We start from the raw sequence: 26628 nt of genomic DNA, 5'->3' as shown, positions 1-26628 counted from the left end.
CTTTCATGAATAAATAAATAAAATCTTAAAAAAAAAAAAAAAAGAATAATGAAGAAGTTGTATGTGAACTTCTAATCTGAATACAATAAGGAAGAGGGATGTACCCTACCAGATACTAAGGAATGTTAACAAGTTACGGCAGTTAACACCTGTATTAATGCAGAAACAGACAAAATAGCAGAACAGAAGAGAGCCCAGAAACATCCCTTTGTATGTAAAATCTGGCAGAGGTTGTTATGACTGACTAGTATCACTAATCAGTGAAGGAAGTAATGATTTCAGTAACTGGTGTTTCCATATGAAAAAAACAAAATGAAATTGTAGAATGCACAAATATGAATTGAAGATGGATTAAACACCTAAATATGAAAGAATGAAACCCAAATTTTGAAACTACGAAAAAATTTCTATGCTATCGGAACACAAATGGGGTTCTTAAGAATCAAAGGTGCATTCAGTACAAGAAGATATAACAATTCTAAACATTTATACACCTAATGACCACCAAAATACATGAAAGCAGAAAGTGACAGAAGTGAAGGGAGAGATTGACAGTTCTACGGTAATAGTTGGAGACTTCAATGTCCCACTCACAATAACAGAACAAGACAGAAGATAAGTGAGGAAACACAACATTTAAACAACACAGTAGACCAACTAGATCTAACATGTTTGCTTATATAGAACACCTCACCCAATAACAACAGGATACACATTCTTCTCAAGTATACATGGGATGTTTTCCAGGACTGACCATATGGTTAGACCACAAATTAAGTCTTTTTTTTCTAAGGTTTTTTTAAAGGTGAGCTCTAGGCCCACCATGGGGCCTGAACACACAACCCCAAGATTGAATTGCATGCTCCACCAACTGAGCCAGGTAGGTGCCTCCACAAATGAAGTCTTAGTAGATTTTTAAAAAGATATATATCATACAAAGTATCTTCTCTGAACACAGCAGGATGAAGTTAGAAGTCACTTTAACAAAAGGAAAACTGGAAAATTCACAAAGTTGTGTAAATTAAACAATATATTTTATTTGTTTTTAGAGAGAGAGAAGGGAGGGAAAGAGGGAGAGAGAAAAAGTCTTAAGCAGGCTTCATGCCCAGTGTGGAGTCCAACGCAGGGCTCAATCTCACAAACGTGAGATCATGACCTGAGCCAAAATCAAGAGTCGGATGCTTAACCAACTGAGCCACCCAGGCGCCCTCTACCAAAGATTTAAAGAACTATTACCAATCCTCAAACTTTTCCAAAAATTGAAGAGGAGTAAGTACTTCTAACTGATTGTTCGAAGCTCCATTACCCTGACACCAAAGCCAGACAAAGACATGACAAGAAAAGAAAGAAAGAAAGAAAGAAAGAAAGAAAGAAAGAAAGAAAGAAAGAAAGAAAGAAAGGAAATAAAAAGAAAAGAAAGCTACAGATCAATAGTCCTTATGAAAGTCAATGCAAAAGTCCTCAAGAAAATACTAGCAAATACAATTCAGTGGCATGTTAAAAGGGTTACGTATCATGATCAACTAGGATTTATTTCTGGAATGCAAGAATAATTCAACATGAACATCAGTGTGCTACTATGCCACATCAACAGAATGAAGGAAAACAACTGAGGCAGAAAAAGCACTTGACAAAATCCAATGCCTTTTCATGAGAAAAACAGTCAACAAACTGGGAATAGAGGGAAACTACCTCAACATAATAGAAGCCATCTATGAAAAACTCACAGTGATCATCATATTCAAAGATGAAAGTCTGAAAGTGTTTCCTCTGAGCCCAGCTATAAGGCAAGGATGCCCACTATTACCACATCTACTCAACAGTACTAGATGTTTTAGAGCAGTTAGGCAGAAAAAGAAAAGACATCCAAATTAGAAAGGAAGAAGTAAAATTAGCTGTTTGTAGATATGATAGTTTATGTAGAGACCCCCAAAGATTACACTTGCATGCACACACAGAATCAGAACCATTACATGAATTCAGCAAAGCAGCAGGATACAAAACTAACAAAATGAGTTGCATTTCTATATCCTAACAATGAATACGGTGAAGAGAAAATTATAAAACAATCTCTTTATAATAGTATCAAATAGTATAAAATACTTAAGAATTAACTAATCAAAGAGGTGAAAGACTTGTACAATGGAAGCTACAAAACTGCTGAAAGAAATTAAAGACATAATAAACAGAAGCACATCTCTTGTTCATGAAGATTTAATATTGTTAAAATGTCAATACAACCCAAAGCCATCTACAGATTCAAAACAGTCCCTCTCAAAAATCCCAACAGTTGTTTTTTTTTTTTCAGGAATAGAAAAACCCATGCTAAAATTCATATGCAATCTCAGGGAACCCCAAATATGCAAAACAATCTTGAAAAAGAACAAAACAGGAGGACTCTTACTTCTGGATTTCAAAACCTACTACAAAGCCACAGAAATCAAAACAGTGTGGTGTTGGCATAAAGACAGACATACAGATCAATGGAATAGACCGCCCTGAAATAAACCCTTGCGTATATAGTCCATGATTTTTGACAAGGATACCAAGTCAAATGAGGGAAAGGATGGTCCTTTCAACAGATGGTGCTGCAAAAACCGGGTGTCCATATGCAAAAGTTAGACCCTTATCTAATGTCATACACAAAAATTAACTCAAAATGGATCAAGGACCTAAATGTAAGTAAGGCCTTTTACAACAGTAAAACTCTGAGATGAAAAAAACATCACAGAAGTTTCAGGACATGACGTGCAACGATTTGCCTATGACATGAAAGGCATAGGTAACAAAAGAAAAAACAGACAAACTAGACTTAATGAAAATTTAAAATTTTGTGCATTAAGTCCTTATTCACAGAGTAAAAAGATAACCCACAGAATGGGAGAAAATATTGGCAAATCATATATCTGGGTAAGGAATTAATATTTAGACTATATAGATATCACCTAAGTCTCTAACAAAAAAGCAGGGACGCCTGGGTGGCTCACGGTGGTCGAACGTCTGCCTTCAGCTCAGGTTGTGATTCCTGGGATCAATCCCACATTGGGCTCCCTTTGAGGAGCCTGCTTATCCCTCTGCCTATGTCTCTGCTTTTCTCTCCGTATCTCTCATGAATAAATAAATAAAATCCTAAAAAAAAAAAAAAAAGACTAACAAAAAAGCAAACCACCTGACTTAAAAATGGGCAAAGGACCTCCATAGACATTTCTCCAAAGAAGACCTATGAATGGCCAACAAGCACATGAAGAAATGCTCAAAATCACTATTCATTAGGGAAATGCAAGTCAAAACTATAAGATACCACCTCACACCCACTAAGATGGCTACTCTGAAAAAAATAGGGAACAAGTATAGCAAGGATGTGTAGAAATTGGAACCCTTGAGCTCTGCTGGTGGGAATGTAAAATGATATAGTGACTGTGAAACAGTGTGGGGATTCCTCAACAAACAAAAAATAGAATTACCATACAATCCTGCAATTCCATTTCTGGATATGTATCCAAAAGGACCAAAAGGCAAGGACTTGAAGAAGTATTTGTACACCCATGTTCATAGCAGCATTACTCACAGCAGCTGAGATGTGGAAGGAATCCGAATGTCTAGTGACAAATCAAAGGATAAGCAAAATGTGTACACATACAATGTAGTATTGTTCAGTTACAAAAAGGAATGATGTTCTGAGATCTGCTGTAACGTGGAAGAACTTGGAGGACATTAATGCCTAGTGAAATAAACCAATCACAAGAAGACAAATACTCTGTGATTCCACTTTTATGAAGTGATTCCACTTTTATGAGTAACTGGAACATAAAGACAGTAAATATAATAATGGGTATCTGGGGGTGGGGGACAGGGAGAATGAGGGGTTATCAGGGTGTGTGTGTGTGTGTGTGTGTGTGTGTGTGTGTGTGTGTGTTTTAGTAGGCTCTGCTCCCAGTCTGGAGCCCAATGCAGGGCTTGAACCCACCACTCTGGGATCAAGACCTGAGCAGAGATCAAGAGTCAGATGCTCAACTGACTGAGCCATCCAGGCGCCCCTAAGGGTTTACTGTTTCATGGGTAGAGTTTCAAGATAAAAGGAGTTATGGGGATGGATGGTGGTGACAATGCTACAGTATAAATATTTAATACCACTGAACTGTATGTACATTTAAAAACAGTTCAGATGAGGGCACCTGGGTGGTTCAGCTGGTTAAGCATCTGCCTTCGGCTCAGGTCATGATCCCGGGGTCCTGGGATCCAGCCCCTGTGTCAGGCTGCCTGTTTATTAGCACAGAGTGTGCTTATCTCTCTCCCTCTGCCACTCCCCCTCACCACATGTGCTCTCTCTTGCTAAATAAATAAAATCTTTAAAAAATTATAAAAACAGTTAAGATGTTAAGTGTTACATTTTGCCACAACAAAAAATTTTAAAAAAAGAATCAAGGGTGCAGAAGATTGATAAGAACCTATCAAATTTGCCCTCTCCTTTCCGCCGCCATCCTGGTTGCGTGTGGTTGACTGTGATCGCCATGTCTTCTCACAAGACTTCCAGAATCAAGCGATTCCTGGCCAAGAAACAAAAGCAGAATCATCCTATTCCCCAGTGGATTCGGATGAAAACTGGTAATAAAATCAGGTACAACTCCAAGAGGAGGCACTGGAGAAGAACCAAGCTAGGTCTATGAGGAAGCATCGCACATCATGAAATAGCAAACATAACTGGCACGCATATTTAAGCCGCAGGGAGGGAGATCACATGTTCCTATCCTATCAATATGGAAACATCCTTCCTACCTGGCCAATAGACATGTCTTATCAAGGGAATGATTTTCTCTGTTACTATGCCCCTATACCAGTAGGTTGGTTCAGTAATAAATGTGAGACCTTTCAGCTGAGCTGCTGTTGTGTCCTGGTTTGTGAAGTAATGAATTTCCCCTCCTGTCAGATCTCACATAGCACTGTCTGATAGAACTTTCTGCAGTGATAGAAATGGCCCTTGACAACGAAGTATTTAAAGTGTGGCTAGGGGATGCCTGTGTGGCTCTGTCTGCTAAGCATCTGCCTTTGGCTCAGGTCTTGATGGGGAGTCAGCAAGTCTCCCCCTCTCTGCTCCTCCCCCTGCTCATGTGCTTTCTCTCAAATAAAATCTTAAAAAAAAAAAAAAAAAGAACCTATCAAATTTAAAAATCGTAGTTATTAAATCATTAATTTTATTTTTATTTATTATAATTTTTAAAGATTTTGTTTTTAAGTAATCTCTTCACCCAATATGGGGCTTGAATTTACAATCCCAAGATCAAGGGGCACCTGGGGGGCTGAGTCAGTTAAAGTGTCTGCTTTTGGCTCAGGTCATGATTCTAGGGTCTCGGGATAGACCCCCACTCGTGCTCTCTCTCATCTCTGTTGCTATTTCTGTCTGTCTGTCTGTCTGTCAAATATATAAATCCTTAAAAAAAACCAAAACCCAAAAAACAACCCCAACATCAATAGTTGTACCCTCCACTGAGTGAGCCAGCCAGGGACCTCACAAAATCATTAATTTTACTTTATTTATTTTATTTTATTTTATTTTATTTTATTTTTTACTTATTTATGATAGTCACAGAGACAGAGACAGAGAGGCAGAGACATAGGCAGAGGGAGAAGCAGGCTCCATGCACCGGGAGCCCGATGTGGGATTCGATCCCGGGTCTCCAGGATCGCGCCCTGGGCCAAAGGCAGGCGCCAAACCGCTGTGCCACCCAGGGATCCCTACTTTATTTATTTTAAAGATTTTATTTATTTATTCATGAGAGACACAGAGAGAAAGGCAGAGACATAGATAGAGGGAGAAGCGGGGTCCCTATGGGGAGCCTGATGGGAAACTCAATCCCAGGACCCCAGGATCACAATGAGCCAAAGGCAGGCACTCAACCACTGAGCCACCCAGGTGCTATTCTTTGGTCTTTTAAAAGGGAATGAAGGGGGCAGCCCTGGTGGCTCAGTGGGCAGCCCGGGTGGCTCAGTGATTTAGTGCCGCCTTCAGTCCAGGGGCTGATCCTGGAGACCCGGGATCGAGTCCCACGTCAGGCTCCCTGCATGGAGCCTGCTTCTCCCTCTGCCTGTGTCTCTGCCTCTCTCTCTCTCTCTGTATCTCTCATGAATAAATAAATAAAATCTTAAAAAAAAAAAAAAAAAAAAAGGGAATGAAGGGATGCCTGGGTGGCTCAGTGGTTGAGTGTCTGCCTTCGGCCCAGGGAGTGATCCCTGGAGTCCCGGAATCCAGTACCGCATCGGGCTCCCTACATGGAGCCTGCTTCTCCCTCTGCCTGTGTCTCTGCTTCTCTCTGTGTGTCTCTCTCATGAATAAATAAAGTCTTAAAAAAAAAAATAAAAGGGAATGAAGTTCTTTATATGCTTACAACATGCATGAACTTTGAAAACATGCCAAATACTAAAGGACAAACGTAACATCCCGCTTACATAAAATATCTTGAATAGGCATATTCATAGAACAAGTAGATCAAAGGTTATCAGGGCTGCAGGGAGAAGATGGGGAGTTATTGCTTAATGGGTACAGAATTTCTGTTTGGGGTGGTGAGGGAGTTTTGGAAATAAATATTGATGATGTGCAACAGCTGTGAATATAAGTAACTGCCACTGAATTGTACACTTAAAAGTGGTTACAATGGCAAACTTTTTGTCATATCTATTTTACCATAATTTAAAAAATGACAAAAAGAATTACATAAAAAAAAAAGAATTACGTATGATCCAGTAGTCCCACTCCTAAATCTATACACAGAAGGCTTGAACACAGGATTATTCATCATAGCCTTTATACTTTTTATTAGGGAGTATTTATATCCTGATGCAAAAAATTTCTTCATCTGTGATGTTATTACATTTATTATTAATATGTTGGCACATGACCATGACTTTTGCTATTTTTACTATTTTACATAGTTTTTTGGAAACTCTAAAATTAAGTTTTATTTAAAATCAAATCAAAATTAAGAATCAAGTAGAACTACTTTTAGAGTAGAAACTCTAAAATTAAGTTTTATTTAAAATCAAATAAAAAAAAAAAACAAAAACAAAACAAAACAAAAAAATCAAATCAAAATTAAGAATCAAGTAGAATCTACTACTGCTTACAAGAAGCAGCAATCTCCTGCTCCACTGCTTCCTACTCCTACGTCAGTTACTCAACTTTACATACAAATAAATGACCGAGACTGCCATTCATTCCAGGAAATTCTCAAAACAAAAAGACAGATATAAAAAAGGGAACCTGGGTGGCTCAGTTGGTTAAGTGACTGCCTTCGGCTCAGGTCACAATCTCAGGGTCCTGGGATCAAGCCCCGGTACTGGGCTCCCTGCTCAGTGGGGAGTCTGCTTCTCCCTCTCCCTCTAATCTGCCCCCTACCCCACCCCCCATCCCGCTTGTGCTCTCTCTCTCAAATGAATAAATAAAATCTTAAAAAAAAAAAAAAGGAACCTTAAGAATAAAGACACAATACAGGCTCACAGACAGATTTACACAAACACACACATACATACACATATATATGTAAGATCTCCAAGAAGCAGGAGATAGATACTCTGTGCATAAAAAGGACAAAATATTATGAAAAAGAAACAGTGGAAGAATGACTTCTTATATGGATGGCCACAGTAAACATTTGATGGACAGTTTGGGGATGAAGACAAGAAAACCTCCTAATCTCCAAAAAGTAAGCCAACAAAAATGTAAAAACAGCCAACAAGTACATGCAAAGATGCTCGTGACATCATTAGCCATCATGGAGATCCAAGTTAAAACCACAACTGGGATACTACTTTATGCCAGCTAGGATGGCTAGATTCAAAAAGACCAATAATTTCAAGTGTTGATGAGGATGTGGAGAAATGAGAATCCTCATATTCCATTAGTGGAAATGTTAAATGGTGAATCCACGGTGGAAAATAGTTTGGCAAGTTCCTCAGAGGGTTTTTTTTTAAGATTTTTTTTATTTATTCATGATAGACCTATAAAGAGAGAGAGGCAGAGACACAGGCAGAGGGAGAAGCAGGCTCCATGCCGGGAGCCCAACGCAGGATTTGATCCCAGGACTCCAGGATCACACCCTGGGCCAAAGGCAGGCACTAAACCGTTGAGCCACCTAGGGATCCCCACGTTCCTCAGAGTTAAACATAGTTACTACATGATCCAGCACTTCTACAACTGGGCATGTATCCAAAGAAATGAACATACATGCACACAAAAACATATCAGTGTTCACAGCAACGTTAATGATACCAGCCCCAAAGTGGAAACAACCCAAACGTCCATCAATAGATGAATGGATAAGATGAAGTACACCCATAAAGTGGAGGAGTATTCAGCAATAGGGAAGAAAATGTCCATAGATGCTATAGCTTAGATGAACCTTAAGAACATTATGCAAAATGAAAGAAGCCAGACACAAAAGACCACATATTGTATAATTCCATTTGTATAACCAGAATAGGCAAATCCCCCGAGACAGAATTTGTGGTTGCTAAGAGCTGAGGAGGAGGAGGGAATGAGGAGTGACTATTAATAGTTCTGGGGTTTCTTTTTGGAGCACTGAAATTAGTAGTGATGATGGTTGTACAACACTGATGATTATACTAAATACCACCGAACAGTAGAAGAGTGAATTTCATGGCATGTGAATTATATATCAATAAAGTTGTTACAGTGTGAAAAAAAGGAAAAGGCTTCCAGAAAGAATAAAGGAAGAAAAGATCAGAGGCTGAGGCCCCATCTAACAGGTCCCACATCTAGGTGACATGAATTTTGGAGAGAGAAGCAGCAGCAAATCCAAGTGAGGAAATTATTTTTAAAAGTTAACGCAAGGCAATTTCTCAGAAACAAAAGACCCGCGTCTCCACCTAGAAACGGCCTATCCACGGCTGGCACACGAACAAAGCCCCATTCCACAGCACGGCACTGAGGAATTTCACAAAGAGGTCAAGAGCCTAACAGCTTCCACTGATTAAAAAAACACAAAGGCCCAAGAAGTGGAACACAGAAAACCTTTCAGTACAAGTGACAGAAGCTAAACACAACATAGCCTTAAAAATTCTGAGGGAAAATGATTTTCAACTTTATAGGTATATAGAGTCTATATACAGGTGTGTATATGTATCTATAAAAGTATATGTTGACATATATAATTTATTATTTTCAGTTTTACACCCTGCTCAACCATGTGATGTGTGAATAAAGATATGCAGTTTCCAAAAATTTATCTCAAACCGAAGGTGTGTTCCAGCAAAACGAGGGACTAGAGCCAAGAACGCAGAAGGCCATGTGGTCTGGAAAGCAGGGTGTCCGCCATGGGACAGTGGCCAAGGGCAGTCCCAGGTGATGAAAAGGGAAGCGTCTGGATACCAGCTAGGCAGCAGGCCCAGAGAGCAACCTAGCCAGATGAGAATAGAACAAGAGGGCACCAGGAAAAATATGAAATAATGAGATTGTCTGACGTGTGTGCAGTGCATGCCTCGGCAGCACATGTATCTGATGTGTGTGCCTATCTGGGAAATAACACAGATGGAGGCTGGCAGATCTGGTGAAACATATGAGAAAATAATAAGAGCCTAGAAAATGAAGGGTATAAAAAAGATGAGGCAATCATTCATTCTAGGAAAAATAAAATGTGGAAGAACAGGAAATGGAATCGTTGTATAGTATTAGGCTCTGCAGGGGACAGTATTTAATGCTCACCGTGCCCAGAACTCTGGTGGTTATTTAACCCCAAGCTGTGATGTGCTCCACGGAGGGTGGCGTCAGGAGGCACATGTGACAGAGCTGACTGCTTGTCTCTTACAGCAGGAAATCAATACATGATGATGATTAATTTGGGAGGAAATAAAAAGTAATCCCATTTAAAAGAAAAAAAGCAGTAGCAAGACAAATACCAGAATGCACAGCTGCCGGGAGCTGTGAGCGGGGAAGGCATTCTCCGGACCTTGTCTCCATTCTGACTTGTTACTCTTACTGTGGAAAGTTATTAGGTATATGGTTCACGACAGTTCCCTGCACAGTGGCAGGTGTGACATCAAAGCTGAGAAACTGGCCCAGAGGTCCACAGATATGGACCCATCCAAGGGTGCTCTCCTCAAGCCCCACGCCATCAGGCGTCAGCGGGATGCTGGCTCCATCCCTTGTGGATACTCTGGAAACCTGTCCTTTCTGCCTGTTCTGTGGAGGGGGCCCTGAGGACAGCTGTGGCTGTACCAGATCAGGACCGGGTATGGCTCCCAGGGCCATGGCTTGGAGCTTCCCAGGGGCCACCTTCTGTTAGCAACCTCCTGTGAATGTAGGTTCCCTGCATATTTTTAGCTCTTTCTGGGATCATTTCTCGGAGAAATTTTGGGAAATAGATATGGTATAGATAGAAAGAGAAGTGGAGGAGTAGCTGGCTTCTGTGTCCCCCATTCACAGTTCCTCACATCCTGCTGAGGCCCGTGGTTAGAGCCCAGGGGCTTGGCATACAGCAGGCACTCGATAAGGAGCTGTTGAAGGCTAAGTATGGTACCAACTTTCTCTGTATCTGCCACTTCTTTGGGCCCTCACACACATGGCCACCTCTAGTCCTCACAAAGGCTCACGCAGTTAGCAGGAGTATCTATGTTTCCGTTTCATGGAAGAAACTGAGGCTGGAGGACACCTGACTACAGTCATCACTTCCTTAGGAAGGGAAGAGCTGACATTCAGCCCACAGCCTATACAGCCAGCAGCTGCTGCCATAAATCCCTCCTGGAGAAAGGTTAAGTTAGGTGGATAGACGGAAGGAAGGAATGAATGGAAATAGGAGGTGAGCTCACAGCTGACTTGAGAAGGGCACCCGGGGCCTTCCCCACTCAGAGGCACTGAGGCTGGAGAACGAGCCGCACGCCCTTCTCCCCAGCCCAGAGGCCATCCCTGCGGCACTCACCTTCTTCAGAGAGGTTGTTCTCTTTGGTCTCCTTGTCCATCTGGCAGCACCAGCCCTCCAGTCGCTCCGTTTCTGCCTGAAGGAGCTTTAGGAACCAGTAGCCATCCCGGCGGCAGGCCCCTGGCTGCGCTGGCTCTGCCGGGGAGCTGGAGGTGGTCTCAAGCCAGGGGTCGGGCGGGGGCAGCGAGGATGCCTCTAGGGCAGGGTCGCTGTTGTCTCCATAGGAGAGGTTGCGCTTGATCTGGGCAATCTTGGGGGCCTGCCGAGGGCCAGCATCGATGCTGATGGAGTTGGGGTGTGGGGTACAGTCCGGGAGGCTCCTCTCAGATGACTTACAGCTCGAGTCATTGGCATCCTGGGTATCTGAGTCGGTGTCCCGTCGGGAGGACATGCTGTGAGAGGGGGCGCTGCTTCTGGGGGGTGGGGAGGGTGAAGTGGGGACGGGGACAGGAAGAGGTGAGAGTCACCAGGAGGGCTAGAGACCAGAGGCCACCCCGACCCGGACACACGGGAGACAGAGAAACAGATGCATCGTCTGCTCACCATGCGCCTGAAGCGGGTCCCACAGCCCCCATCTCATTCTCTGCTCAGCCCCTGCCCCACCCACCCGTGCCCACACGCGCGCACGCGCGCACACACACACACACACACACACGGACAAGGTCATAAGGTTGCCTGTTTACTGCAGTGGGGCCAGGAAGACCACCAACATCGGGGTGCTGGGCCATGTCTCTGCTGGCCTCGTCCCCCCCCTCCCCCCGAGGGCTGATTAATCTCACAGAGCAAGTGCTCAGCTGGCCCGCCCGCCTGCCTGCCCAGCCTCCCATGCCTGGGCCATTGCCCGAACCCCAAACCCAGCTTGGTTATTAGAAATCCAGCAAGGAGAAGTGGGTTAGGGAGAGCGGGAGGAGAAGGCGCAGGAGAGGTGAGAGCAGAGGGAGGGAGAGGAGGGGGAGAAGCAGCCACCACCTCTGTGTGACTTACCGCCAGTCGTCCTCTACCTGAACCCCGATGGACTGGAATTTGGTAGCGGGACTGGGCTCCTCTTTTGGCACTGGCTGAATGCAGTCAACCTTATTGAAGGACAACGACAGCAACAGCACGGAGACAAAGACAAAAATAAAAAACAAACACCACACTTGCTGCTGAAATTCACATTAGTGGGACGACGCAGGACACAGACACGAGGCATGCGGACACTGCACGTGGGCCCGAGGCCGGACCCAGTGAAGCCGGGCACTGCTCATTCGCGCGGAGGCGGGCGGGCAGGTGGGCGGGAGGTGGGATGGGGTGGAGATGACTGGCTTTCCCTACTCTGAGGAGGGTGCCATCACATCGATTGCTTTGGGTCCGTTGTCCTCCGAGAGGTGGGAACCGTTCCTTCTAGTCCTCTCCTTTACACGCATCAGAGAGAAGAAAAAAAAAGAAGGACGACGAGAGAGAAAGAAAACACACACACACACACAAAGCCACAGCCGTTATCTGGTGTAGTCAAAGCTGGGGGCTGTCTTGAGGCAAAGATCGCTCCCCCAACCCTGAAGCTGAAGGGCAGGCTGGAGGCGCCTGTAACAGGGCCAGACCCAGGATGGTAGTTCTGGATTTGAAAACTGCCCCCGAGGCGATCACCAGTAAGGTCCCAGGACACTCTGAGCTGCTGTCCCTGGGCCTGCATGGCTGAGGTTACCTTCAGCAGTGGGTGGGCCTGGGGAGCAGTAGGAAGGACCAGGACCAGGGCCAAGTACAAAGCTAGCACTTTTTCTACACTCCTGTGAAGTAGAAGGAAACACAGCAGCAGTGATGCCCCGAGTCTGCCTTTCTTCTCTGGGAAAAGATGCATAGCCATGGAGCAGCCAGGCCAGCCCTTCCATCATTGTTCATGAATGAGGGAGAACCCATGCTTGACCTAGGGCTTGAGGTACCAAGGGGTGGGATGAGGGTTGTCAGGGTATGCTGGGAAATCGGGGACTCCTGTCTTCACAGACAAGGCAGGGCGTTGTGAGGCTCTCTGGGGCGGGGGCTGAGCACTGGGCTCCTCACCATGGAGATGCAGGTATGTTTCTCCTGCAGCAAGCTCATTCACTCAGGGAGTGCTGCATCATGGATCTCAAAGAGCTGTGACAAGAGCTTGGCACGAGGGTGGGGGTGAATCCCGGGAAGGGGAAGCCCAGGATGGACCCAAGAGCTAGGATCCTCCTCCCCATGTGAATTTCTGGATAAAAGGAACCAATGGTGAGCTGAGCTCAGACCTTTTGGAAAGATGGGAACCTCTGGTTTGGCCAAGGAGAGGGTGGGGCTGCCCAAGCAACGACCTTGGGTGGTCAAGACCGAGAGACTAGACTACTTTGTGTCCCTAAGAATACCTCCTGGAGCAGCTAGCCGCACAGGGCAGAGGCTAGACCCCATAGAAGGAGCCCAGAGAACATGAGTCTCCTGGACAACTCTGTTCCTGTGTTTGTGGGGAAACTGAAGCCCTGCATTGCCTCTTTTCAGACAATTCAGGCAAGTGCAAGAAATTGGCTGTGAGCCTTCAATGGCCAGGTCAGAGCCATTCAGTCTTCCTCGTGTCTTAAGTTCCTCTGGCAGTCTAACGCTCTGCCACCCACCTGGCCACATCCGTCGCCCAGGGGTGGCTGGTGCACACCCACCTTGACCTCCCTGAGGGCTCCGCCTTCCCCAAGCTCAAGGCTCACTGTAGCTGCCCTCTCTTCCTCCCTGCCCTGAGTGCTCCACTTTAGTCTGGAGGTCCAGCAGGGGGTGTCTTCTCACTCTGGATTAAGAGCAACTCTGACTCCTGTGAGGCGGGGCTCAAGCTGCCCTAGCTCAGCAGCCAGAAGACAGATTACTGCTGTCTGGTGCATGCAGAAGGTGCTGCGGTTCAGCAGCGGAGGGGAAGTTGGTGTGCCCTGTCCCGCTGTGTACCATGGCCATGGGTGTGCAGTGAGTGTGGCTTCCAGGAGGGTCTGCTGGCTTTGGCCTCTTGGTCCTGGGGAAATATCTGCCTGGATCCTTTCCCATGGAGGGAGGCATCGGGACTGGCATCACACTTCTCAATTTGACATGGGCCTGGTGCCTTGAGCCACCTACCTGTCCCCGAGGCCTGAGAAGGCTCTGGTTAAGTTCCCCTCAAGCAACCCCCGTGGCTCAAGGGCCCTGGGTCCCGGGCCCCAGGCCCATCGGCGTCTAGGCTCCATGCTGCTCCCGCCGCCAAGCGGGGCTGTGGCCTCCGCACCTGAGCTGACCTTGGATTAAAGAACTGTTAGGCCAGTCCCACCTCCCACGCGTCGGCTGGCAGGGCAAAGGGTGGAGTGGACAGACAAACAGTGGACAGGCGAACAGTGGACAGGAGATGGCTGGCTGAGTGTAACTACATTCACTGGGACAACCCATTGGAGGAGCGGGGACACGTGCCCACAGCTGCAGGCTGCAATGCATGTGGACAGATGTAAGGACAGCATGACTATGGGTGGAATTTGGTTTGGCCACTTGAGGCCAACCCCCCAAAACAGACAAACCACTTTGCCCCGGAGACCTAGTGGGCCTCCGCCAGATGTAATTACACGCAGACTGGTGCACGGAGTGGGCTGAGGACACAACAGTGTGAAAGGGACCCCTACTTGTATTCCTATAGATGACAGTTTCCTTTTGGGGATGGCCTCAGGGTGGGATTCAGAGCTGGTCAGCGTCCCTTGTTCACTCTTCAGAGCTGCATGTTTTGGGGGTGGCTCAGGGGCCTCAGGGGCTGGGGTGACTCCGCCCCGTGTCACACTGGGCGGTCGGGTACTGCTGTCCAGGCTGTCCGATGAGTTGCTCAGGCCCGACTGGCTTGTCACCTCACTCTTGTGGTCTTGGCTGTCCAGGTAGGTGTCCTGGGCAGACTCGGTACTGCTCTGGACTGTGACAGAGATGAAGGGCTTTGACGTGGTACGTGGAGGGACCGGTGGTGGGGTCTTCTTATACGCCACTAGGCATGATGAACCTGCAGATAGGGGAGAGGAGGGCAGGAAGAAGGTAAGGTCTCACTCAACCTTCTTGAACCTCTTCCAAGTTTGAGGCCCCACCTGACTAGCCCTAGCTCTCACCCCAGCTGTTCCCTCAAGGAGGATTTTTGGAGAAGAATGGGGGTCTGACATAGCAATGACCAAGACAGACAGACACAGGCCCTGCCCACCCTCCTACCAGGCTAAGGCCAAGTCTAGCTGGGGATGCCAACATGGACCAAAGACATCCTCTGCCTCATAGCCCCACACAAAGGTATTTTCTAGCTGGGGCATGGGCTAGATGATAAAGTTCATGGTGCCACAGAAGCCTGACCTAGTGCCAGGGGAGGCAGTGCCAGTAGAATAGAGGGCAAGAATGCTAAGGAATATTAATCTTGCTTCCCCAAGCTCACTGAGAGACCTACTACTCCCTACCTCTACCTGCCCTCTACTTGGACACCCCCTCCCTGTCTGGTCAAAGATACCTCCTTCAGGGTCCAGCTAACCCTACCCTCATCTTGCTATCCACCCCCCCCGCTCCCCCATTATGTGAAAACCCCCTACACCAGTCTGCCTCCCTCAAGACTCCACCGTACCTGGTCTGATTCCCCATTCTCCAGCATGATTTGGGGAACCAGGGTCTACCACGAGTGGGAGTTGGGGTCATCTCTGAATCTCAATCCAGCCTGGCCTGGGGCTGGCCCACAGCAGGGGCACAGAACACTGAAGGGCCACAGCTGGCTTAAATGCTCAACTTTTGGCCTGAAACAGAAGGTGCTGTTCAAACAGCAGAAGCTACTTGCTATGAGGGGCTGGGTCAGATCTGACCGCTTTTCTCAGCATCTTAACTCCAGTTGCCCTTTCTGCCCCCATGAGGACTAAAACAAGACTCTACCCAGGCTGGGAATGGGAGCCAGATGAGTGACTTTAAGGTCTGCCTTCAAGGGGCTACCAATCACGGGGATGGTGATAACCCACAAAACCAGGCCCAGTGCTGCTGGGGTTGCTGGCCAGGGACAGAAGAATCCATCTGCCACTGAGCTATTGCTACACAACCCTATCTGAAGGGCAAAATTACAAACAAAATGATGACAACACTAAGTGTGGGTGAGGAGGTAGGGAAACAGAATCACTCCTACATTGCTGCTGGGAATGCAAAATGGTACCACCACTGTGGGAAACAGCTTGCAGTTTCTTTTATTTTTTTGAAAGTTTTAAGTAATCTCTACATCCAACGTGGGTGCTCAAGCTCACAACCTGGAGATCAAGAGTCACACACGCTCTACCAACTGAACCAGTTAGGTGCTCCTTGGCAGTTTCCTTTAAAACTAAATATGCAATTATCATATAATCCAGCAACTGCACTCTTGGGCATTTATCCCACAGAAATGGTAACATGTTCACAAAGGAACACATATATGAGTGCTCATGGCAGCTTTATTTGTCCTAGGCAAAAACTAGAAACAACCTAGATGCCCTTCAGAGACTGGTTTAACAAACTGTGACACATCCTGACTGTGGAATACTACTGAGCAATAAAAAGGAACTAGCTATTGACATAAGCAACAACTTGGAATGAATCACAAGTGAATAATGCCAAGTGAAAAAAAAGCAATCTCAAGAAGGTACATACTGTATGGTTCTATTCATAAAATATTCTTGAAACGGCCTGATTATCGAGATGGGGAGCAAATTAGTGGTTGGTGCGGAGACGATAGGGAGAGGGTGATGCGGAAGCCAGGAGGGACAGGAGTGTGGCTACAAAAGGCTGACAAGAAGGATCCTCTGTGTGTGGTGGACACATGAACCTGCGCATGATGAAGCTGCACAGCAGAAGACACGAAGTGAGTAAATGGAGAAATGGTAGAGTCTAAGAAGGGCTAGTATCTATGATAATATTCTGGTAATTTACCAAACTGGATAAAGAATTGATAGATCCCTCTGTATCTGTATTGTTTCTTACAACTGTATGTAAATTACAATTACCTAGAAATAAAACATTTCATTTAAAAAACGCTTCCATCTGTTGGTTCATCCAACAGACATGTTTTAGGCCAGACCCTGTATAGACTCCAGGAAAGCTAGAAGCCTCATCAGCAGAGAAATGGTTGTAAAATGAGTGCTTGAATGGTAAGAGATGCCACAGTGCAAGAGCCCAAGGGCTGGGAGCCGTGCCTCACATCTGAGTGTGGAGGTGACAAAGGGCTCTGGGAGCTCAGAGCCAGGAGCACTCAATTCCCACTCTGTTCAGAATTTCCCAGTCCTGCTGAGGCCTTGAGAAAACTTCAGGGATCCCTTGAGACAGACACACACTAAGCATGCCCAAGCTGAGATCAGACTGCTGGAGGTGGCCTACACTAAAGGCAGATGCCTGGCTTCTAGGCCCTGGCAATTACTCAAGTCTCTGGGCCACTCTGGACTCTTCAGTACCCTCATCTATTCAGTGGGTGGGGAGGAGTTCTAACCCAGGTAACAGCACACCATATTTCATGTGGCCCTTGACAAACTCAAAGCATTTTCTCATTTGTTCTCATTCAAGGACAGCTCTGGAGCCTCCCCCATCATCAACTGAAAGGGGAATTTTTGCTCGGAATCCTTTCTCTCCACTGCCTGAAATTCTACCATTTTGAGAATTATTCTTTTGATGGTAAGGATTCAGAATTCAGAAGGCAGCAGGGAACCAGATAAGCCCGAGTTTAGATCCCAGCTCTGTCCTGTACTAATCTGGTGGCCACAGGGAAGGATTACTTAGGCTATAGCACAAGGGTAAGGCTCAGACCCAGGGCTGGCATGGCTCCTACTAGTTTTTGGTACAGAGTGAGCTAGACCTGGAGTGGGGCTGCAGGGAGGTGGTGAACCACCCCTGGGTCACTGGTCACTGGAGAGGCTGGGCTGGTTCTCTGACCAACCCTAGGGAAGTTTTCCTGCAAGAGCTGGACATAAGAGTAGCTTGCTGAAGCCAATGGCCAGCAGTGCCCAGCAGAGCAAGAACTGGGTTCTAAGCCTGGCTGAGGCTGTGTGAGCCCAGTCAGGGTCCTTGTCCCTATCTGTGGGGTGGTGCTCTCAGTGGCCTGGAGAAGTTAGTGTATGCAGGGACTTGTGTGGAAGAGGCATCCCCGCCAGGAGACAGTGGGGTGTCCACAGTCAGGAGCCTGGACAGAGGACTGACCCCCTAACCTCTTGCTCAGGGTTGTTTAGGTCCAGAGTCCTGCTGACACAAACTCAGAGGGAAAGTGAACTAGCAAGGGCCAGGCCAGATGGCAAGATGTGATAAGAGGAAAGGTGAACTTATCTTGGATTTTCTATGTCTCCTAGGGCACAAGTCATAGCCAGATAAGTGGTGTGATTAACAGGGGGGATTTTCAAGGCCTCAGGGGCAGGCATCCCTCAGCTCTAAACACTGTCTTTCACCAGGGCAGGGAGATGAAAAACAGGCCCACAGCTGTGCCTGCCCCTTCCCACATCACATTCCAGCCATTCTGTGTTCCTTACTCCCACTGCCCTTCTTCCCACCATGGGGGCTTTTACACATGCTGCTCCCTCTAACCTGGAAAGTTACCACTCTCCACATTTCCTATGTCCCTTCTTCAGAGAGGTCTCCTGACTGCCCCCTACTCTCAGGTCAGCCAGCATCTCCATCAGAGCACCTGTCACATTTGTCATCTGCTCCGTAAGGCATTTACTTGTTGATGGTTATAGGCTCAGGGCTGTTGGGGAACTCTGTCTGTCTTGGCACAGCAGGTCATATCCCAGGCCCAGGGTAATACCTCAAGCTTTATAGAAAGCTCTCAGTAATATTAGTTGAATGAGAAGATGAACCTCATCACTGCTATAAAAACCCTTCAGTTACCCCAAGTCAAGATTATTTAGCTTTAGTGAAGGCTCCCAACACTGGAGTATGTAAGCTTCTTGTCTCCTCCCGGATTGGGAGCCCTTTCTAAAGCCTGGTTCCCACCAACCCCCCAACTCTGCAGCTTCATCTCCTGTCCTCCCACCCCCTTAGCACAGCCCTTCCGGCCTCAGAGAGCCAAATGTACCCTTTTCCAAACACCCCACGCTCTGCATGCACCCAAGCCTTTGCACGTGCACTTGTTCTACCAGAATCCCTTTCCAGGTCTTTCAGCCATGCCCTTCACCCCCAGCTCTTGCTGGCCTGGACACCTACCCCTCTCCTTTGTGGATCAGCTGGAGCGCTCAGGGCTGTAGTCGTGCCCCTGACATGTCACCAGCCCAGGACCCAGCCCGGAGGATACACAATTATCATTTGCCAATTGAACTTTAGAAGGGGGGAAGTGCCCCAGAGACCCAAGATGTTGGACCTGGCCAGCACCGCATCCTCCAGGATGGGACTGTAGCCCTCCCTGCCCTGGGGAGACGGTCTGTGTGCCACAATTTATAATAATATAGCATGTGGGTCCAACTTTTTCATCCATTCACTTTGGAAAACTTTCAAATTTGCCCAGGAAGCTAGAGAGGGGAACATCCCTCAGCATGACCACCTCCTCCAGCTGAGCCACAGCAGTATGTGCACAGTGAGCCACGGCCCCCAGGGGCTGCATGCTTCCCTGCCCCCACCTCGGCCATGCCAGTCAGTCAAGCCCAGGCTTAGACAGGAGCCAGTTGTGCAATGCCTCCTCCGTGCAGTCTGCCCCCGGCCCCAGACATCCAGCCCAGCCTCCCTGTCCCACAGTGCACAAGTCTTTGCTTCTTCTCAGTAGAAGTTCCCATTGTCTCATTTCTGCCTTCTGCTTCAAGATCTTATCCAGAAAACTCTATCGGGTCAGAATGAATTTCTCTCTTATTACACATCAAATGTGTAATAAGATGACCAAAGAGACCTTTAGACACTCAGCAGAATGGCTGTGACTCCATCTCCTAAGAGATATGGATGCAGCAACCCTAGGAAGGTAGCCCCCTGCAAGTGCCTTGGAGGCCCAGCATGGCCCTCACGCTTCTGGCAACCATGGGCCCTTGCTTGGTGGGGGAGCTGAGGAAGAGGCCTAAACTTCTGAAGAGAAGGGACGCTGGGGAACACAGATAGTGTGGAAGCCACGGCAACAGGCTTCACAGAAGAGGCCATGGGACCCATGTAAGTCCCCTGTGAACAGATAGATCTGGCCTCAGAGCCAGAGCTGCCTTAACACCCTTTGCTGGCCCCGCCAGGCTTTAGAAATGGCTTGTCAGATAACAGGCCAATAAGATCCCATTCCCTCTCTCACCCACTGAGCAACCTGTCAAACCACACAGCTAAATGGGGCAACTCATTTGTGTACTATGGGAAAAAGAGAACTCAAGACTTCCACTTAGCCAGCCTCGAATTCCTCCCTCCTTCCCCCGTTCATCCCCCAAAAGGGGAAAGTTGGGAGGGAATTCCAAGCAGCTAGGTCAGGATCAGGGCCAGACTGTCTTCTCAGAGCCACGTTCCTGTTGATAGTCCATGTGACCCCCACCTTCCCAACGTGTCAGTCCGGACACGTCTATGTGTTAAGACGTAGCAAGGTCAAACTTTAATTTTAAAATCCAGGGAGAGGGCCTGGCAGCAGCTTGTACCCCAACATCCTCCTGGGAATCCTCCACTACTACCCACAACCAGGTGCTTCCTAACTGCCTCTCCCATCCATTCCCTGTTCCCTTGACCTAGAGCCAGCCTCCCCTAGACCATCCATACTGCTTCCTCCCTGCCCCCCTCTCCTGTCCTGCCTTCCCGATCCTTCCTCAACCTTGACCAGCCATTTGAGAAATCCAACCATGTCACTACTTGGTTTGAAACCTCTCAACCACAACCTGGGCCACAACCCACCCAGTGGACTTGAAACAAACCTTTTGGTTGCGAGCATTCAAGCCTCCAGAATCCACACTTGCCTTGGACCCCATAGGAGTCAAGAGGTCACAAAGGCAGCACAATGGGGAAGACAGAGCAACAAAGTTCAAGGATCCCCACCCCCCCTTGGAGTCTTGTCCAGAAATCAGGATGCACTCCTGTTCATAACATTCCAATGCTAACAGTGGATCTTCCCAAGCACAGACTGGGCCAGGCCAGAGCAAACAGTTCATATACATCAATCCTCATTATTCGTGACTCTGTATTTGTAAATTTACCTACTTCATAATATTTACTTGCAATCCCCAAACCAACACTCATGGGGTTTTTGTGGTCACTGCCAGACACACAGAGAGGAGAAGTTGAGTCACCCAATGCACAGTTTCCTAGCTATGGTCTAACAAGAGGACACTCTGCCTTCTTATTTCAGCTCTCATACTGTAAACAAGTGCTTGTAAATTGCTTTCCCTGGTCTATTTAGGGTTATGTTTTTCACATTTTTGTTCTTTTTCTTGGTGATTTCTCTATATAGTGCTTTAGTGCTGTCTAGTGTTGCTGAGTGCAAGAAGGCTGTGATGTGCCTATGGAGAAAATACGTGTCTGATAAGCCTTGTTCAGGCGTTGAGTTATAGCGCTACTGGCCAATTCAATGTTAATAAGTCATCGGTATATTAAATAAGGTATCTTTAAACAGAAAGATACATAAAACAAGGTTATGTATTGATTGGTTGGTGGAAATGTTTTGACCGGAGTCTTGCAGGGCCTCTATTTCCCCTAGGAGCAATGGTTCAGTATTCATTTGTTAATTCAGTATTTGTCAGATGTCATGAACATAACTCCTGTGAATAAGGAGAATGGACTGTACTCTAGCCACCTGAATCCTCAAAATGGGTACATCTGAGGAAGGTCTGCCATTGCCCCATCTATAGATGAGGCTCAAAGGGGTGGAAGGATGCCCTAGCTCACCTCCCAGCAGGGCAGTATTGGGGCTGTGGCTTAAACTCAGGCTGCCTGAAGGCTGACTACCACCCTGTGCCCCCCACCCACTGACAAACTGGGTGAGGGTCATGTGGAGGCAGCAGCCTTGGGAACATCAATTATTTCACCCAGAAAATGGGGTGAGATACCCAATATGCCCTCAGGAGGAGCCAAAGAGATGACAGATATGACGTTTTATACTCGTGGGCTGGGCCCCTGCAACCAATGTTAGCATGGTTTCTGGACCAAGGATAGAGTGATCACCTCCTGAGGGACAGCCTGGGGGCCTTTCAGGAAGACATTAAGATTGAATGGGTCTGGAAGGATGGACCACAGTCAACCAGTCAGTGGCAAGGAAATGTGAGGCTTTCATGTGAAGGGATTCTCTGTGAGCAAAGTAGGACAGAACAGCCCCCAAGGCATGAGAGGACTGATGTGGGCAGGGCATGGGGTGGCAAAGTAGGACTAGGTACCATAGCTGGTGAAGGAAAGACAGGGACCAAGGCAAGGAGCCCTGGGACAGGGCCGTGTCCTCTCAGATGGAGTCCTCGGCTCCCTGGGGCCGCATGGAGCACAGGAACAGAGGCCTCTTCTCCCTACCTGCACCACCCCTCATAAGGTCCCTCCCAGCTGGCCTGCAGTTGGAGGGTTTTACAGCTCCAGACCTGAAAGCAGCAGGGCAGGCGGATCACCTCCTATCTTAATAGCCAGGGCAGCAGGCAGCTCCCTGTGAAGTGCCAAGGCCATCTCAAGCTGAGTGTGTCCAGAATGAACCTGAATCCTTTCCTCCTCCACAGTGGCCTTGTTCTCAGAGAGAGGGGACTTCGTGCACTCAGTACACACTCCAGAAGCCTGGGAACCCCCCCTCCCATCCACCTCCCCCATGAAAGCACATTCCAGACAGACCCACCTTGGGGCTGCTGAACCTGCTGTTCCTGGTGTGAAATGATCTCCACCTCATCTTTGTGTTTCTACTTCTTCCCATCCTGATCTGTCTCTGCTCAGGAGCTAGGTCACAGTGAGGACCTCTTTGACCACCCTGTCCAAAGCTGCTACTCTGAGGGCCCTGTCTCATTCATACATTAATAAACTTACTGGTTTACTTGCCTTTTCTCTCCTACCAGAAAAGGATCCTGAATATCTAATACAGGTTCCTGAAGGTGGAGACCCTAAATATCTTGTATAATCACAGTGCTTTCCCAGCACCAGGCCAATACATTATTATTGAATAAATGAACCATTCCCTACTTGACAGGTTAGGAGTTACTCCGGACTCTGATTTGGAATCTAATGCCCAGGGTCGGGGCTTTGAGTTCCTTTTAGGTCAGCACCAAAGCACACGCACACACTGTAGGAACACAGTCTGGCGGGAGGTAAAGCCTTGATCAACTCTGCCTGAGATTGGGCAATGAGGCTGTGGGAATGAGAGCTCAAAAAACCCTAAGGAACGGGTATCAGAAACTGTTTGAAAATAACCATTCCTAAAAGCTGGGCTAGAAAGAAAGTAAGCAGTGATTCCAGCCACATTTTCCAGGCAAGGTGTATCACAAGTACAGATTTAAAAGAATCATTACTGAGTGAGTCCTGGCCAGGTGCTACTTTATTCCAGACTTAGGCCTGGGAGGGGAGGTAATTATCACTGATGTTTTATAGATGAGGGAACAGGCTTTTCACTCTGAGAAGTGGCAGTGTAGAAAAGCTCTGTTCTGTGAGGCCAGGGTGCCAGGTTTTAAACTCAACACTGGACCTGGTGGGTAGTGTACATTGCATCAGGCCTGATCCTTTCTGGGCCTTCGTTTCCCCAGCTGTAAACTAAGCAGACTGACCTTGAATGGGGGGGGGGGGGGGGTCCACCAGGAGACTGGTTATCTAACCCCTCTAATCCACAGCTGCCATGTGGGGACCTGGGTGACAGAAGTCAGAAATCTGGACTTAGAAAAATAAAACCTTCATCTTTTGAAAATGGATTAGCTCATTCAAAGTTTCAAAAAAACACTGTACAGGTACCTGCCTGCCAGCTAATGTGGCCTGTGGCACCTATCTTTGTGACTGCTGGAGCGGCTGTCCTCAGACCTCCTAGTTTTCCTGGACCTCTAGCCCCTCTCCTCCTGCTCCCAGGAAGGCTATCTGTAAGCGCCTCCCCCTTGGGAAGACAGGAGACCCTTGGGAACCTTGAAATTAAGGCAGCCACCTTAATTTCACCTGGTGGTATCTCAGGTCTGGCCGAGTGAAAGCAGAGAAAGCCCCTTCTGGTTGGCAGGCCAGGTCTGGTTTCGGGTTCTTGGCACCAGATCACAGATGGTGGGAGAGCCCTATCCGGAGTGCAGATGGCCAATCTCCTTCATGTGCCAGGAACAGCTGCCTGAGAGGGTCTTGCTTGTTGGCAACTCCTCCCCACTCCAGGAAGACAGCTGCTCCTGCTCCTCAGAAGCACTGTTTGTGCCCCAGCTGGGGGGCAAGGGTGTGAGAGGGTTCTGTCCTGACATGTTCAGGCCAAAGGGGCTGGAGAAAAGGTTAAGCAATTGCCCTCCAGAAGGACCCGGAGTGCAGGTCAGCTGCTTCTCTAGGGTGGGAAACCGTGGGTTGGGACACTTCACAAACTCCAGGGCATCTCCCCTGGCTGCGGGTGGCCATGAGCGGACCTCGCATGAAGCACTTTAACTGTTTTGGCTCACCACCTCTTTACCAGGCCTACCATTCCTGTTTCAAAGAGGAAAAACATGAAGCTCAGAGAAAGTGTGCAATCCAAGGTTGCACAGCCAGTAAGTGGAAAAGTCAGGGTCTGAGCTCAGCCTTTTTCATTCCAGAGCCAGTGCTTGTAGCTACTACTTCACACTGCCCATGGCTGGAGTTTGGTGCCACCTAGCTGGGCCTGGCTATCAGAGCCAAGCCAGTTCCTCAGTCAGGACCTAGACAGGCGCCTACTCCTGGGGTCCTCAAGCAGAGTTTGACAATTTCCTGAGCGAGTCAGGTGGCAGCTGCTGGCTGTGCTGGCCATGGGGGCAGAGGCCTGGTGCCTCCTGGATCAGAATCCTAGTGCATGGGAGAAAAAGGTGGCCCCCACCCCCGTCTGTGACCACTGCTGCCCAATGCCCTTCCTCAGGCCTTTCTCCTCGTGAGGTCCTAGACACTCTGGCCCTCTCACTAGAAACACCGCAACCCTTGACATAGGTTCCCCAGTCACCCAGGATTTTTCCAACTTGGCTCTCACTATAGCCTCAAAGTAAAGCCCAGAGAGGTGAGGCTATCTCTCCCAGGTCACTCAGCTGGTTGCTGGGATTGGAAATGAGGTGGAGCCTCCAAATCCCAGGGTTCTGGGCAGCCTGGGTGGCTCAGCAGTTTAGTGTCACCTTCAGCCCAGGGTGCGATCCTGGGGACCTAGGATGGAGTCCCACGTTGGGCTCCTTTCACCGAGCCTGCTTCTCCCTCTGCCTGTGTCTCTGCCTCTTTCTCTCTGTGTGTCTCTCATGAATAAAAAAATAAAATCTTTAAAAAACAAAAACAAATCCCAGGGTCCTAGGAGATACTAATGCTGGTAATTTCTAAACCAGGTTCTGAGGGCCCCCAAAGGGAACTGAGGAAGGCTTTTTGGACTCCCATTGCACTCCAGGTCCCTCAGAGCAGCTCCCATTTTCCTTTTTCCTCCATACGGAACTCCCACCCGGTACCATGAGACCCACCACACAACTTCCACCTCCTCAGAGTACAATGAGGAAACTTAGGCACAGAGAGGCACCTGTGCTCTTTGAGGATCTAGTAGCAGGGCAGTCCCTGCCTGGGGCTCTGAGTGTGGGTGTGTCCCTTCTTCCTCCCAAACTGAGAAAGGAAGACGCCCTTAGGTTCCCAGCCTGGAGACCACCAGCTCCAGGCCTCCAGGGAGGCAACCCTACTTCCTCCAGCTCCTGAACAGGGGACCCAAATGGCATGCTGTTCTCAAAATCCATTTCCACCATTACTGCAACAATATCCTGCAAGCAACCTGTCAGGCAACATTCACTCCTCCCCCATTCTTGCTTTTTTTTTTTTTTTTTAAATTTTATTTTTAAGTTAGCTCTATCCCCAATGTGGGGCTCAAATACAAATCCAAGATCAAAGGTCGCACACTCTACAACTGAGCCATCAGGCGCCCCCCTCCTCATCCATTCTATGCTAGAATCTGCTACATCCTCGTTATCTTATTTATCCTCTAAGACCTGCAGTCAACCTTGCCAGCAGCTCTGCTCTGAGGCCCCTGCCCTACCCCCCAGGACACTAGGACACTTATCACCCCACCCTCCTTGGGAGTCTGAGCTGGGTTTTTTTTTGTGTTTTTTTTTTTTTTTGAGTCTGAGCTTTAAAGAGACGCCAGCTACCAAGCTGCAGTTACTACTGAATCATGACTTTGTTGTTGTATGTCAAAGTTGTGACCACTAGGAGGGGGTGCTGTGGAGTAGATGATACCCAGAGTTACGGGACTGCTATGGCTCCAGTCCATGTAAAAAACTTGATGTGTACAGCCCCTGTCTGGCCTGGTGAGGAACTGCTGGGTCGGGGGGACGTGGGGAGGAGGTGTGGAGAATCCAAGTATTGGCTTTTCAAATACTGGCTCTAGCATGTGGACTTCACTGCTGCCTTTCCAAGGTCTTAGGAGCCCTGTCTGGGCAATACTACTTAGAAAAAGCCTTAAAAAACCACCACCCTCACTTCTGGAGGGCTGACATTAGACCCTGATGATGGGTCACAAAAGTCTGGCTTTTAATAAGATGTCACAGGCCCCTGTGTCTAGAACCAGACACTGCCAGGCCCCATGCACCTGAATTGCTGCCCTCTTTCATCATTCTGAATGACCAAGAGGATCCCAGAATAGAAAGAAGGTGTTAACGGGCTCATTCACTGTGCCTGGAGTGACAGGTGGTATATCGGGTGACAGGATCAGGAGCCAATA

The 26628-nt window shown here is 47.7% G+C and overlaps 2 protein-coding genes and 1 long non-coding RNA gene across 13 annotated transcripts in view; 2 read left to right on the top strand and 1 right to left on the bottom strand.

The window, feature by feature from the left end:
• LOC140618416 (uncharacterized) overlaps positions 1–25210 on the top strand; it is a 94550-nt gene extending 69340 nt beyond the window's left edge. Inside the window, exons 3-5 of one of the 2 annotated variants that reach the window (XR_012018544.1) lie at positions 16356–16530; positions 17445–17552; positions 21259–25210. This is a non-coding gene — a long non-coding RNA (uncharacterized lncRNA). Of the gene's footprint in view, positions 1–16355; positions 16911–17444; positions 17553–21258 lie in introns of those variants that run through there. The other variant, XR_012018543.1, reaches the window with a different exon arrangement.
• Positions 1–26628, bottom strand: part of DLGAP4 (DLG associated protein 4) — a 194950-nt gene that overhangs the window by 20360 nt on the left and 147962 nt on the right. For 4 of the 10 annotated variants that reach the window (XM_072800873.1, XM_072800874.1, XM_072800877.1 and 1 more), the window contains 3 exons: positions 14543–14904; positions 11913–12001; positions 10929–11341 (listed from right to left, as the gene is read on the bottom strand). In XM_072800873.1, coding sequence (XP_072656974.1) covers positions 10929–11341; positions 11913–12001; positions 14543–14904 — 864 coding nt within the window. Of the gene's footprint in view, positions 1–9715; positions 9814–10928; positions 11342–11912; positions 12002–12242; positions 12323–14542; positions 14905–15501; positions 15642–16538; positions 16729–23530; positions 23604–26628 lie in introns of those variants that run through there. The other 6 variants (XM_072800879.1, XM_072800878.1, XR_012018541.1 and 3 more) reach the window with 5 other exon arrangements.
• On the top strand, positions 32–5152 carry LOC140618415 (large ribosomal subunit protein eL39-like). Its single transcript, XM_072800900.1, has one exon. It carries the CDS (start codon positions 4512–4514, stop codon positions 4665–4667), a length of 156 nt encoding a protein of 51 aa, XP_072657001.1. The 5' UTR covers positions 32–4511; the 3' UTR covers positions 4668–5152.

The sequence above is a fragment of the Canis lupus genome, chromosome 26 (genome assembly GCF_048164855.1).
Source record: "Canis lupus baileyi chromosome 26, mCanLup2.hap1, whole genome shotgun sequence".
Taxonomy (NCBI): Eukaryota; Metazoa; Chordata; class Mammalia; order Carnivora; family Canidae; genus Canis; species Canis lupus.
This window is presented reverse-complemented; position numbering and strand designations above follow the sequence as displayed.